This window comes from Neopelma chrysocephalum, unplaced genomic scaffold (genome assembly GCF_003984885.1).
Source record: "Neopelma chrysocephalum unplaced genomic scaffold, ASM398488v2 Primary Assembly neopelma1_23, whole genome shotgun sequence".
Classification (NCBI taxonomy): Eukaryota; Metazoa; Chordata; class Aves; order Passeriformes; family Pipridae; genus Neopelma; species Neopelma chrysocephalum.
The window spans coordinates 12,006,993-12,023,145 of record NW_020897691.1 but is presented as its reverse complement, the minus strand read 5'-3'; the positions used below and the strand labels follow the sequence as shown (position 1 = coordinate 12,023,145).

Here is a 16,153-nt window from a genome sequence, read left to right as displayed (position 1 = left end):
AAGGGAAGGAAACAAGGCTACCAAATGACAGTAGGTGACACGATGGCTTCTTTTAATATGAACATGGATTTCCCATGGGCCACAATGGAAATATTATTGTTGCATACAAACCTTTCATCCACCACCAGTTTCATTCACCAGTATATTGGAGTGTATTTGACCCAGATACGGAATGAAAATCTCTTTCCTAAATTGCACACCTTATCTCCTTTACCCCCCTATTTATTTGTTGTCTTGAAATATATTTCTGGGGAGAAAGGATTTATTGAAATGCAGTTTGAACCATGTTACTTTTTATAACCTTCGCTTGCACCTACATTGTGCAATCATTTGACACATCTGCTATATCAAGAACAAATCTGATTGAGGAGTTTTAATAAGAACTCGAATCAATAAATTATAACAGATTGGTGATTAGTACTATTATTTATATGCAATATTTTTGTACCCCTTATAATGCTGATGTCTGCTTCACAGGGATTAATTATTTTCATAATTTTGTCTAAGTAGTAATATAGAAAATGTCAAAAAGAAAATTAGATTTTCACTTCTCAGACACAGAAATTTAATTAAAGCCAACTCCTTGTTGAAGGGGAATGTCCTTAGCTGGTTCTGTGATCTGGCAGCAGCTCTACATTCTGCCATGTGGGAGGCCAAGGCTCAGAAAGTGACTCAGGGAATATTAATCACTAGGTTTCAGAGACTAAACACATGCTGAATGTGCCACAGTTGGTCCCAGCAGGTTATTTATGGAGTATATAAGTTAGCAGACAGCAATGATTTCTTATAAAGGCTGACGCTTGCACAGCCCACCTCAGAGATGGCGCTATACTGAAAGAAACCCTCTGCTTAGATAAAAACTGATCCATTAGGAGATCTCTAATTATCCAAGCATGAAAGGTCAGCTTCCCTTCATGCTGCAAAAGTGTAGGATAAACACCTCAAGCACATTCCAGCTGTAAAGATCAACATCTTCTTCAGCCTGTTGGACATTTTTAGGGCAAACTCAGGTGTTTCCAGTCTGTGGAAGAAGAGTCCATATATAAACTACCAAACTACCATCATGTAAAGCTAAATTCCCAGCCTTGCAAAAAAAGTGAGAGAAGCTGGAGGTACTATTTACTCATTTTGCCTACCCTCCCTCTTTAGATTTTTCTTTCATGCCTTGAACAGTTACCAACACTTCTCCTTAATTCACAGCTTCTTTGGCCTCTCTCTCAGTTCTTTCTCTTCATGACTCCTCTTTTCCCTATTTCCTGAATATTATTCCTTTCTTCTATTTATCTCAATTATTTCAATTTTTCACCCAGAGACTTCCTCATTAATATTAACTGCCTATGGACTAGAATGGGAGCACCGAGCAAGGCCATTCAGGACTTAGAGCACCATCCAGGGACAATTGAATGCGGTCCTGGTTCAAAGTTAATCTGCATCCATAAATGAACACAAAAGTTTCTTGTTCAGAAGCTGACCTTTCTTTCTTAAAAAATATATTTTTTCTGGAGAAGACAGACTTTAAGGAGATACAGCCAAAATCATTGTACTTGCTATAGCAGTACTTACATAAGATGAATTAGAAAATAGCTTGAATTAAAAACCCATTCAAGCAGTTCAGTGTAAATAATACTAACACAATAAAACTCCATTCCTTGATTTTATTGTTCATGTATGTGATCATTTTTCTCAATCAGGTGGCAGCTTAAAAGTGACTTTTCAACCATATATGCACATCAAGTGATCATTGTAAGATGAACCAGTATGAGCAGAAGTGCTTTCAGTCAGAACAAACACTTTTGATTTCCAAAGACAAAGTCACAGCTTCCACTGATTCCAGCTGAGACAAAAATTCACTTCCACTTCAGCTGGACGTAGAAATAATGAAAGACAGATAGACCCCTCTGCACACACTTCTGCTACTGCTCCAGCATGTTTATTTTATATTGACACTGGCCATCTTATTTTATAGGACAAGAAGTCTACTTTGAAAGTTCATTTCTAGCTCCTCTTAAAGCCAATTAATTTCTAAGAATGATTTTTTCATTATCTCTTGTCCTTCATTACTGCTAACCAGATTAGGCCTATGTGCACTGTCATCTCTATGTAATTTACAAATGAAATATATTGCAATAGAAGAACTAGTGAGAGATAAAGGAGAAAAACACCTATGGGAAGACATTTTATGCTGAATTTAATTACGGCCACTCACTTTTCTCTAAGTATTACACTGTAGTTGTTTCCAGAGAAGAATTCAATGCCCGCTTCAAATATACCATGGGATAAAGCTCTGTTTGTTCTATAGATTTGGAGGCTGTTGAGATAGGGAGATGGGTATCTGCTGACACAGAAACAGCACAAACACTTGAGGGAGCAAACCTCAGATGTCACTGCTTGAACTTCAGTCAACACTGAAAATGGAAATGAAGGAGTTGCTGTGACTTCTAACCATGTCCTTTGAGCTAGTCTCATGAGCTTGTGCCAGTAAAGGAACACAAAAAACCACTTCATACTCTGTTAGTTCATGTTTCTTTTATGACCACAGTGAGAGGAGAATGCAGAAGACCACAAAAAGATCTTCAGGAAGCTACTTCAGAAAACTTCTGCAAATTCAGTTAATCCTTGAGAGTAAAAATCTGGTTTATCTATATGCTTTTAGTTCCCTTCTCCATCAAAGTCTGTTTCTGTACACCCAGACATTTCATACCAACAAAAAAATACAAAAAGTTTATAGCTGTCAAGAATTTAACAACCCCTAAATATTAAACTTAAGGAGCACTTTGAAGAAAATCTTAAAGCTGCAAATATGTGTGCTTTTCAATTCCTTTTATTTTATTCCTCTAGTAATCACTGCCATTTCCTGCATTTTCTGATTTCCTAAGGTACCTCAAATGTTTTTAAGTAGGATTATTGTAGAACACAGATTTCAAAAACTGTTGACATATCGAAGCTTCACACCAGGCAACTCATTTCTTGTATCAATTGGTGCACTTTTCCATTTTAGGACCCACTAAACTATGCCTGTTTCTTCATTACATTCTTGAGAAGGTTCTGTTCATAGAACACTGACCTTCACTTTAAAATCCCTTGCAAACACCCCCCTGAAATTTAATAGAGCTTTTATCTGCAACAGAAAGATTCAAACACCTATCTGGTGTGATCAAATCAAACACAGTTTTCCTCCTCCCTTTTAGTTGCAAACTTTGCCTAAGCTAACTGTTTCTTCTCCCCTTTTCTTCAGGGGTACTATGATTTTGAAAGATGATTCAGAGATTCACGACTGTATTGATGCACTGTTATTGGACAAATAGTATGTAATGTCGATAAAAAATTTAATCTAACCCTAGAAGCTTTCTTTGAATGGAACATGGTTCTTGAGGCAATTTATTATACTTTAAAGCTTTAGTCTTTTTTATTAGCAGTTCCGTATACAAACTAGGGTATAACTATTTATTTATTTATATATCTATGTGGTAAAATCAGATTACTTCCAGATACAATAGTGTTTTACAGTCATCAGGAGAACTGCATCTTTTATCCGGATACCTTTGAAATATATCATGCATATGATTACTCATAAGAAATAAAGTGATGCAAAGACATTTTTGTAAAGTGCCTACAGCAGTGTAAAACCTTGCCTTTTCTTGGCGTCACCAACTTTTCTTCTACCAAAGATCTGTGGAAGCCTATTTTACCGGGGGAACCAAGACTCATAAAGCTGTAATGCTATTTTAAAAATGAAACTGTGTTCATAGGAACAGCATGTGTTTAAATGGGGTAATACATCGTATATTTGTATGCAATTCCTGCTTTGAGGTAATGCTATAACATTCTTTGCCCTGCATAGTAACTAAATAACCATAAATGATCTTTCATGCATATGCAAATCTATCCCTCTAAGCACCTTATTAATTATTTCAAAGATACTTGGAGGTCACCACTCATGGAAATTTCTATGCATGAAGCCTCATTAATACAAGACACCACACAGAGAGATGGGATAGATTTTTGTTGCCATTTAACAAGGGCAGAGAGTATAATCTGTAACGTTTGCTTTTTTATTATAATGACCAATGAAATTCAGCCAGCTCCTATCTACAAGTCCTTCCTCTTCGCTGATACAGTGGGTTTGAATTGTGAGGCTGCTGCCACACTCCCCTGAACAGCTAATCCTATCAATGCACCAGTTACTGTGCTCAGAGCTCTAGTCCTCAGCGCTGGCTGTTCTCAGCTGGAGTAGTGCCAGCTGGTGCTAGATTAGCAGCTAAACACTAAGGAATTAATGTTGTTCTTCCAAAAATCACAGCAATGACACATTTTGTTTTGGAACAAAGTGAAGCTATGACATTATTGAGGTGATATATCATAGCTCATCAGCTGAGATGATAGCTTTCTTTTGAACACATATTATCTCCTGCTTAATTAGGCCCCACAACAGGAATCAAAGCAAAGCAAGGATATAACCACACAAAATACCTGAATGCAATGACAAAATGCATCTTCTGGCATATCTGTACAAGGAAATGAGAAATTAAACCTACTTGAGAAGCAGTGTTTATCTGAAATCCCTAGATCCTTTCAAACTCAAGTTATTATATACTTGTGATGAAAACACTGATCTTGTCTGTCACAGTGACCCTTTGCTGTTGCAGCTGCTGTTTATTTTTATTCTGCTGTGTGTGGTGCTTTCACCTCTAGGTTGATCCAATAAAAGATATAAAAAACTTGCTATGTTGGTACATTCCCTTGATAGAAATCAGGAACAGTGAGTCAAATGTTAATGGAAACTGCAGGCTATGTTCATTATGTTATCTCTATTTTTGAAAAACACTAGAATGAACAGATCTAATTGGAAGTGCAAACAATTTAAATACTCTTAATTACAAAATCAAACCCTCCTGTATAGATCGAGGGCCATGTGTGCACATATGCCTTGAAGAAATGGGCTAGTTTTTAAGTAAAGCCACTCTTACATGAAAATGATAAAATAATTTTTACAAAGTCCAAACTTCAAGACCTCTTAAATACTACTTCAGCATTAGTTTGTGATGTTTAAAAATACATGCATTAATGCAGGCTCTTTTGATCTGTCTGTGCCACCTGGTCACCTACTATAACATAAATCTCATCAGACTGAATATGACTTCGTTTTGTATTCCGTTTAGAAGCAGGCTCAATTCAACATCTAACCTTTCAATAAAGCTCAGGTCTAACGCTTTTTACTTTGAGTCATGCTCTGTTAGATATAACACGCATTAAACCCACATTGCCAAAATAAGAAAGAAATGTCTTTTCTTGGCATGCCCCATGGTATTCATTCCTGGCAAGGGAAATTCATTTTAGGCTTCAATGAAATAATTAGAGAAAGCTGTGTCAAACAGCGTTTTATCATCCTCACATGTAAATAAAAACTGCAAATTGCAGTTGCAAAATGAAGATTGTGAACTGTAGACTGTATAAATGCTATCTTATGCCATTCAGTAGAAGTATCATGATAAGTGGAAAAGAAAATCACATGATACTGTTCTGAATGTTTCTTAATTGAATTAACTGACAATGAAAGCTACTGGATCCATAGCTGTGAAGAAGGCTAAAAACCTTTGAATAGTAAGAAGGGGTTCGTAACTCAGGGATGTCACCTCTTCATAAGTGTGATGAAACTCAGTCTCATGACTTTTTCAAAGGACAAGAAATAGTCATTAGCTCTTAACTCAAGTATAACAATATTAGAGACAACCAAATTTCTTGTATATGAGAAAGCTAAGTTCAGGTAGCTGGAGAAATGAACCAGTGAAGTTGCAACAGCCGTGCAAAGTTCTTCATTCTACAAAGCAGTTTGAAAGATAATAATTCCAAATGCTTTTCTTTTTTGATACAGAACTGCTAACACAACAGACAGAACTGATGGAGGTTAGCAATCAATGAGAAAGAATTTGTATTGCAATTGTATTATTTTTACTACTGCAATTAGAACTAATTTAAGGCATAATATTTTGAAAACAACTTTCTGATTTGAGGAGTCCTGAAGCTTTGAGTTAACAATATTTTAGCACTCCCATATTTAGCTATTATAACACTTAAAGTATAACACAGCTGAGGCTAGACTGGCAGCAATAGCTTCTTTTCCATTCCCTCAGCTGAACTCTCTCTTGAACAGTAGAAGTACACTCATACTTTGTGCATCCTTTACATCATCTCTTAAGCCAAGCCTATGCCTTCCTCACCATTCAAAAGACTGAAATCACATCCCTGAGCATTTCAGCTCCATCTTGTTGCATATTCTCATCATCCTACCTCTACTCTGCTTCTACTGTTCAATTCCCATAATGTTCAACTTCAGCAAATAGAAGAGAGAAAAAGACTGGTTTGCAATTGCCAGTCAGGGGTAAAAACTTCTCAGTCTCCTCTCTGAGAGAAAAGAATTTCTGAAGTGAACAACTGGAGTTGAAGATATATAGAAAAATCCTAATACAGGTTTTGTGCAGCATGACTAGCAATGGGTTTACAGACAGAAGAGGTGGAAGAGTCATTAGTTTGACATATAAGCCTGAACTGGAGGAAGCTCTGTGACACCAGCCATAGCAGCAAGGAGGCCCACAAGAGAGGAGCAAGATGAGCTGCCTGCTGCACCACTGGCATAACTGATTAACCTAAGGAACTAACAGAAGAAAAGGGAAGAAAATCAATAAAAGAGGGAGGGAAAAGGATGGATTCAACTCAAGCAGCTTATTAATTTGCGTGGGAGCAGGAAATGGATTAACTTTTGGAAAAGCAAGGAAAGAGGTTGAGAGTACAGACTAACCACACAGTACTACAGCAATGTTAAGGTCGAGGAAAGAGCATTGTTCAGTTTCTCATGACAAGCTTTCCTACACAACATTAAAAAGTGTTTTGTGCAGTATGACATCAGTGCGTAAATGCAGTAGCAGAGTGAACTGTTGTGGGGGAAATAAAATGAGACCTGGCGAGATGGCACATTTACAGCAGTTCTAGTGAAATGTGAAGATACGTTGCTCGTTTGCTCTTGGAGCAATAAAAAATAAATAATTTTAAACAGTTCTTACTAATGTACTTTCAATACCCTTAGGGCATGTTCTCAGGTTAAGTAGATGCCACTGTCCTAAGAAATTTTCTCAATTTTTCTTCCATCTAGTGGGTTTTGAAACTTACTTGTCAGCCATTCAGGTAACCACACAAACCCATCTCCTGTGCAGCTTCTAATACGCTGGAAAATTATTCTCATACCACAATACAGCACTTGTGACAAACATATATGCACACATTCAAAATTAGGACCAGGAAGAAAGAATTCCATATATAGAATATATTTCTTCACAGCAAAATTTTTGACAATTTTGCAGCCAACATGCCAGTGTAATTGAATCAATTCTCAAAATAAATCTTCCATATTCTGTTTAAGACTTCATTTAGTTAAGTCAAACTTTGTTTCCTACTCAGGTAAAACATGTAATCTGCCATCTTCTCAGAGCAATCTACATTTCATTCAGTGAGGTGAGAGTTAGTAGTAATAACTTCATCACCAGGAAGGTGATTTAAAATTCCCATTGCAGCCCTTTTTTATTAGTACTTAGGCCAGGAAAGTTAATAATTTACTTAATTTGAAAGTGAAAATGTGGAGGTGAAGGTGTTTTGGTTTTTTTTAACCAGAGGACAATGCTATCATCTGCTTGCGCTTCATGATTATAAAATACTAATGTGAATAAAGTATACATTTGATTTTAAAAGAAACACCCTTTGGAATCCAGTTAATTCTCCAGTTCACATGCTCAGTAAGAACCACTTCCATATTCAAATATTTTCTCAAAGAAATTAAACAACTCCTATGAAAGCAGTATAATTCCACTGATACCCTCAAAACTAATAAGTGATTAAAAAAAACTTACTCTGAAATCAAAATCACACAAATTTAAAAAAAAAATCATCTGAAACATACCTACACAAGGGAGGGAATAGCCAAGCTCCGGGTCATGGATGAACTGACGGTCATTCAGCATAGTCACACAGTACAAATGGAAACAGTCCAGGCAAATGACATGGCGATGCACACACTGGAACACTAGCACAGGACTCCTGTTAAAAACAAAACAGTGAAAATGATGAACAAGGACTGGACTGAACTCCACAAAAAGCTTCATTTCAAACTTATAATTTAATAATAATTTTTTCATTCATAATGCTCAAGGTTATCACATACATTAAATTAGAATTTAGCCTGGCATATTGCAGCACTTTTAAAAAGAGATGGTTTCTAAAATGAATCAGGTATGAGGAAATGGAAGTTAAGCTTTTACTGAAAGTTGGAACTTTGAAACCGAAAACTGGAACCTAAAGCAAGAAAAGTGCTTTAGTAACGGGAATCCTTTGTGCAAGGTGAGGAAAGATCACATATGGTAAAACATCAAATGGTGATAGGTAGGATAAAATACAAATGTAACCAGTTAGGAAAACTCAATAAGATTTTGTGAAGACCACCCTGTGCCTTCAGTCTCTCAAGGCCACCATTTGAACTTTGCATAGAGGGCATTCCCTCAGTAATAATGAGTGAAGTAATTCAGCTTCTGTTCAGAGGTATGGGATTCATCTGGCAAAGAGACGCCTAAACTTAAGTGCTGTATATAAATACCAACCCATATGCTAAGTGAGAAATTCCTGCTATAGTCAATATACTTAATGGAGGCTGGAGCTCATCAGCCTCCAGGTATCTGCATTACGGTGAGCTGAATCACCAGCTTGGCTCCATTGTCTGTATTGACTAAGTCTCCATGGACCATTATAGGAGTTCAGACACCTGCCACAGAGACAACTAAATATGGCTATCCTGAGCTTTACAGAATACTGCTTATGGACATGCAGAGAGGAAACACTTGGAATGAGTGAGGACAAACAGTTTTATTCCTGAGTTGGCCTGCACTCGGAAACTCTCCCTCCCGTGGTGGTCAGAGCAAGGAGAGGCAGTGGCTCCCAAAATCCTGCCCAGGACCAGTACACTGGAGGTCAAAAAAAAACTGAGTAATACAGAAAATATTACATACACATGAAATGTGCCTTCACTGCAGGAACACACTGAATAACCTAATGGATTTGCTCTAATGTAATTTATCTTCTGCTAACTCCTGATGGATGTATCTTAACTGTCAATTCCAAAGTAATGCATGTTAGACAATCCTGCTTGCTTATCTCTTATCCTTCAGCACTATTTTGAGACCTCAAGACTCAAAATTGGAAAAATAAAGAGAGGGATGTTAAGCTGAACACAACAGTGAGATACCCATTCAAATGCTGAATTACTTTACTCCTTTAATTTGCCCGTGAGCAAACACAGGTAGAAATTTAACACAGTTAAATTTTTTTAGTAACTAGGAGGAAAAATTATTTTTAAAAACAAAGGGAGGAATTCTCACATATTCATGGTACTCCATGAGAGAGATATTAAAATACATCAAATACAGCAAGACTTGTGATAAAAAATTAGACTTAGCAACATAGATATATCTTCTATAAAACCTGCTAAATGATGCTTTGAAAACCAACTGGAACAGTAAAACACCAAGCCCTCAATGTGGGAATACAACTTCAAAAGGTAATCAATAATTTCAGATACTATATACAAGCATTTAATCTTCCATGAAAATATGTTTTAGCATTGCACATTCATGGCAGAGTGTTGGTATCTCCAAAAATATAATCTCTGTGTTTTAAGGATTTTGTTGAATAAAGCAGCTTAAAAACTGAATTAAATAAAACCTCCCCATTACTAATCCTTATTAGTTGCCCACTTGCTGTTCTGAATGTATCAAATAATAATTTTAAAAAGACAGTTGTAAGGCAAAATGAGAAGCTCATCTATATCAGTTTAGCTCTGGATGGCCCCAAAATCATTACAGAGAGGTGGAGGAGCAGTTATCTAGTCCCTACAGTGCAAAAGTTCCCATGGCTCACCTGTCAAATGTAACCTTTAGAAAAACACACCAAAGTTTTCTTCCTGAAATGCGGCTATAATCAAATTTGCCTATAGCTTTAATGGATACCTTACTTCTAGGGTTAATTGCTCTTTTTTATTGTGTTTGTATCTTGAGTATCTTTTCTAGTTTCAAGGGAAGTTCCCTGGTTCTAAATTCACAGTTCTCTGACCTTCATTTCAAATACAAAATGTATCTCATGTGTGGGGTGAGATCCACAAGAGAAAGCCATCAAAAGTGGAGCATCTTAAAGAACCCAGGACAGAAATGAAAACTGTGTTAATTAATATTTCCACCTAAACTTGTATGAAACCAAGACTAACAGCACTTCATTATGCAAATGAACTACTATGAGCAGTTTCTACTGTAAATTATTTTATGGTAATTGATTTTGCTTCTTAATGTATTAAAACTGTTTGAAATCAAAATTATATTGTCCAGAAAGGGCACAGTCATATAGGTACACATTTAAACTGCATCTTTAGGAACAATGTTAATCTTAAAACATGCTACTTTTTAAACACTATAAGACTCCAAGCAACGTGTACAAGATAGATATAAACCTGGGTTCAGACTATGTCACAAAACACGTTATTACACTGTCCACTAATTTTGCAGCCCACAGTATCTGTGTCGTAAGGTTTTCAGAAACTCAATCTGCAAAATGCACTACAAATTTATCAAAATTCATTTGGCATTGGAACAATCACTGCACTCCAACATTTGCAGATTTTGTATCAAAGGAATGTAATTCTAGTTTAAAAGAGGCATAAAAGTCTTGTTCCTGAGATCAGTAAAGATGAAGATGTAAAGATTATGCTCATAATGACCAGATGAAGCTAGTAAACACTCATTTAGGATAACTCCAAGAGTTATTGATAGAAGTCTTGCTTGAACCAAACACAATTTATTTTAGAAAGGAGTATTATGAAAGTAAAAAAATTTGCCATATAGTGTAACTAGGGCCCTTGCTCAATCTAACAATTGGCTAGTAATGTAAATCTGATATATATTTTAGAAAGTATCTCACAGGTTCCATTTACATAATGTGTTTGGCTGAATTAGAGGCTTCATGAGAATAATATACAAGAAAAATGTTTCTCACAGCAAGGGATAAATTGGTCCTTTTTGTTCACCAATTAGGATTGTAACCACTTTTAAAAACTGAAAATCCAACATTATAATGTATCACAAGAAATTTCCATAATAAGTCACTCGCTCTTGTGCTCAAATTCCTTTTCATTAGAATTCTATTAGCATGCATTGCCTTAAATGAAAAAGAAAGGAGACCCTAAATGTTTCTGCTTCATGTTACTACTGTTGGATAACTGTGTAGCACAACAACAGCACAGATGGAAGTGCTTTCTGGTCCGTATACTCTTTCCTCCTTCTCCCCAAAGCAGCAAGATGTCGATAATTTTCAGGTAGACTACCACAGTATACCAGCTAAATAAAAGATATGAAGACTTGATCTTACTTAAGATAAGAAGGCCTCTGGAAAATAAATTGTTCTAGTATATCCCAAAATCTCATGAGGATTATTAGTGTATTGATAGTGAGTCCAATGGCTATGAATGTGAGGTGCTACTTAGCATAAGGAATTATTTGTAGAGATAACAGTGGATCAGTTGATGTATCTTTCAATGCCTACAGAAAAATACATGGGGCAATTAGTCCCTTGCTTGGTCTTTACTTTTCATATTTTGAAAAAAACTAGACTCAATAAAGGTTAATCAGCACACCACAAATTTCAGACCATTATTTTTTTAGAAAATGTGAGTAGCCACAGTCTGAAGTGCTTCAGAGCAAGGAATATATTTAAGCCTGCAGTAATATGTGAAAATCACATTGGACAAATCCGTGAAACCCCCTTTAGGTCATTTCTAGGTGACAGTTGGATTTTTCTCACCTCAATCTCAAAATCTTAACCAAATAATAATAAAAAAACCTTACCAGATGTCTGTAAGGCTGCCTTGCTGGGATTACAGTCAGCGAAGCAAAAATAGCCATGTGGGATTCATTTCTGTGCAGTAAATAAATATGAATGCACAAAGCTATATCACAGCCTTTAACCCCACCTATGAGTACTATATTTATCATAACACACTTCTGCATTTCTAGAACATTTTTCCACTTTGGAAATCTTCCTGTACTTCAAAAAGCTTTCTATATAAGTACCATGAAATAATTTCATTTATAAATGGATCTCTGTGTCATTCCAAAATGGATTTTGTTAAGTTTCAGGTCAATAGCATTCAAGAAAAGGTGAATCACTGAAAAAAATGTGTAAAGAATAAAAGAAGGAAAGTATAAACTTTGGTGACACAGACACTACAGGCACTCTCCTGTTTCATAAACAATCAAAGTAATTAAACAGGAATACTGTCCTTGAGCAGCACTCAAGGGCTCTACCCTTGTTGCAGAATGGAATTACAATGCCTAAAAAAGCCAAATTATTCATCCACCACATGGCTTCCTCATAGAACCATATACAAGAAGAATATAGTCTTTTAGACGCGTGCTTTGCGGCAGTGCGGCCCCTTGAGCATGAGAGTGGGAGTTTCGCCTATGCGGACAGTGCCATCGTGGGAGATGAGAGGGGGAGCCCCGGAACACACAGAAGAGAAGGACAACTCTAAACCTGGGCAGACGGAGCTCGTTCAGCCCTGTAAGGCCATCCATCTAAGAGAAGGTCACTCTAAATAAACCTACGTCCTGAGGACCTCGCTGCCACTGTCCAAGCTCGCTCGGCCCCGGCAGATGAACCTTAGGATTAAAGGGTGGGCTCAGTTCAGCGCATACTGCGTCTCACCTAAAAAATCCATTACGCAGGCTTGAAGGCCTTACCCGCATTTGCAAAGCCCTGTATCACCAGTGCGCTTGTAGCGTGGGTAGAGACCTTTTCCAAATCTTCGTTTGCGAAGACTGATCATGATAGTCTTTTAATTCATTCAAAGCTGGTGTCACATCTGGCTTTCCTGTCTACCACATACATTACGCAGTTTGTTCAAAACTATTGAAAGAATTGCTGGTTTATGATGCTTTAAGTGCATGGTTTTCTTACCATGAAAATACTTCCAAGTACTTTCTTGTCGAATATGTTACTAAAATCCATTAGAAAGATGCTACTGTGCTACTTTGCTACTATGTATATAAAATATGAATATAGAAAATATAGAAAAATTACCACTCATTTCTGATTTAGAACTTATGCAGTTTGGAGAAAAGCACAGCAGCAAATCCTACTTTCGAATGAGCAATACATGATTATGGATTAATAGAAACAGTGACCTACCAGTTGCAGGCAACCTGTAAGTAGCAATGCAGGCCCCAAATATTTAGAAAAGAGTAGGCATCTAAAATGGGTATCAAGACCTTACAAGAGAAAAGAAAAAATTATAAAGTACTAAGAAAGAAATATCACTGATATGACTTTGCAGTCAAGAATCCATTTTTCACAGACTTTTAGGAACACAAAAAAAGTGCATCCCTGCTTTTCCCTTCCTCAGGGATAAAAATAAATCTTTACATAGACTATGCTAATCAAAAAACCCAGTATATATAAACACAGTATTATCACAAAACTGACCTATTAAATCCCTTAGAACAACAACAAAAAAAGAGATTTTTTTTTTTTCTTTGATCACTTGCCATACAATGCATCAAAGGTCATGAAGTGAAGGTTACAAACAGCATGTGACATTACTGTGTGAGCTTAAATTTTCTGGCTGTGCTTCTGTATAAAAATGTATTCTGACCCACAGCTGTTAACTTAAAGGAGCATCAGCAAGTGAAATCTGACCTATTTTCTCCTCTATTATGTTACATGTTTTCCTCTAAAATGTGCTTTCATGTTCCTTATTTCTATTGGAAGGCAGCGCCAAGAACCCAGAACCCAGAAACAGCCTGACAGTAATAAACCAGAATATGAGGGAAAAACAGGCGTGCTTAAAATTAGTGCACATGATGGCAAGTACTCCTTTCAGCAGTGTTCCTGTTAACTCTGTTGTTAAGGTTTTTTCCAGGCTGTGGAAGTGACACACTTTATTGCCTATTAAACTCTGATCACTGTGGCAGGCAACAGCATCTGCCTCCTGAGGACACAGGCAAGGGAATTCTATGTTACATGTAGTGGTACATTCATATTAGAACCTAATATTATACATGTGCTACGCCTGCTTGCTCAGAGATGCATGAGCTCCATGTTCAGACACAATAACCACCCTTGGACTAACAGTTGAATCTTACGATATCAAGGAGTAGACAGTCACTGGGCTGGAGGAGAAACTTCCTGTAATCAATCAGATTAGCTGTTTACAGTGCTCCTCTGCACAGCAAATAACTAATAAATCAGTCATGCTTTGAAAGGAGATCAGTAGAACCTGCTCCTTTTCCTTCATCTGTCCTTTTAATACCTCACTAATACTCCAGTGGAGAGAAAAGGAAAAGATCTCAGTAATGGAAGCAAAAGATGACAAATGTGAACAAAGCAAGCAGCCCATGAACTGCCCTAACCCAGGCCCTGGTTAGCTTGATGGTTACCCTTTGTAGCTTGCTGACCTCCAGCTCACTGCGAACCAATTCATCCATACTGGCTCTTTTGTACGCAATGACCTCCCAAACCCATGTCACTTGTACCCTCAGCTTTTGCTATCCAAGGCTGGTAAATGCTGCTTTCACACTTCCCTGGATTTAAGCTGGCTCACAGCAGACTTTCCTATGCCCCAAGGCAGCACCCAGCATTTAGCAGCACAGTCAAAACTGCATATCTCTGACAGTCTACAGCAGTTTGCCCAAGGATCCTTCCTTTCACAGGCTCCTAACTTTCTGACTAGAGATACTTGAGTTTGACAGATTAGAGACACAGTCAGAAATCAGTCTAGTTTGGTTTTCAGGAAAAAAAAAAGTCATCAAGGCAACTAATGAAGTTGGGAGAATGATAGGATATCACAATAAGAGGAAGAAGGGCTAACTCAACCTCTACAAGCAGCACCATGTGATCTTTCAGGAATTAAGAATGAATAAATGAAAAAAGTCAAAATGCCTTTGTACCTTAATGGCTTCTTATTCTACTGATTGGTCCCACTGGATCTACTGAGGTCCCATGGATTTCTTTCAAGAATTGAAACCTTATTTGGTTTTAATTTCTACAGTTATGCTAGTAAAATTAGCATTGTCAGCAAATGTTCTTTTGCCACTGGAATGCCACTGTCTATGTTTTAAATTGTTAAAATGGGCTCTGACGTGGCTTTTATGCTTGCCAAATAGCAAAGTCCCAAAGAGTTCTTAGGTTTAGTCCAGGGGTTATTGTGTGCTGTCTCCAACAGGCAACAGAAGTATGCATGTGGACACTGGTTTAAAAACTAAGAGTCCTGACAGATCTTTAGTCTGGGACCATTCTCTTAACACCACAGTTTACCAAATTATTCTGTTTTCTCATTTTAGACTCAACTCCACTCCCCAAATCAAACCTTTTGAGATAGCATGTGAAAATTATGTTGTCTGTAAATACATTAAACAGAAGAAAAGTTTCCTAACACAAAAGGCAAGACACAATCATGACCTCTTTTTGTCTCTTGGGGATGCTGAATTCCCTGGAAAGATATGGAAGGAAAAGAATATTGGATATAATCTTAAGGCATGCTATCATATTATAATCTTCACTCCCTGGGACTCCAGGAGGGACCAGGACTTTTGGATACAGTCTGTCACCACTGTATAAATTTCAGTTATTCCCTTCCAGTTAGCTTTGAAAATACACCCTGGAGCATGAACTTTTAGATTGTATTTCTTAACATATATAAAAGAGAAAAAGATTGGGAAAATAGGAAAGAGAGAAGGGGAGAAGAGGGGAGAGGAAAGAAAGATGTAAGAGGGTGCAATTATCTGAGAACACCTTCTACAGCAGTATCTCCTTCCGAAGGGAAGAAAAACAAGCCTTGGGCTAGCAAGTCTCATAGAAAGCGTTCTGACTTGGCAGATTTTAAGTGTACGAAGTCCATTATCCTTAAAAATCTGAAGAAAATAGTTTGCGACATCCACTAGAAAATTATACCAGCAGTGAAGATGGCTTCTTTATGTCATATTCATATTGCGAATTTCTGTTTCTGATCTTATTATGGCCTTTTGTCACATCTGTGGAATTTAAATGCCCAAATATGCATGCAACTCCATGTTTA

At 37.1% G+C, this 16,153-nt stretch overlaps 1 protein-coding gene across 5 annotated transcripts in view; it reads right to left on the bottom strand.

Moving 5' to 3' along the window:
* PRKN (parkin RBR E3 ubiquitin protein ligase) overlaps window positions 1–16,153 on the bottom strand; it is a 726,716-nt gene that overhangs the window by 280,477 nt on the left and 430,086 nt on the right. For all 5 annotated transcript variants that reach the window (XM_027686963.1, XM_027686956.1, XM_027686979.1 and 2 more), the window contains exon 7: window positions 7,949–8,085. In XM_027686963.1, the coding sequence (XP_027542764.1) occupies window positions 7,949–8,085 (137 nt within the window). The remainder of the gene's footprint in view (window positions 1–7,948; window positions 8,086–16,153) is intronic.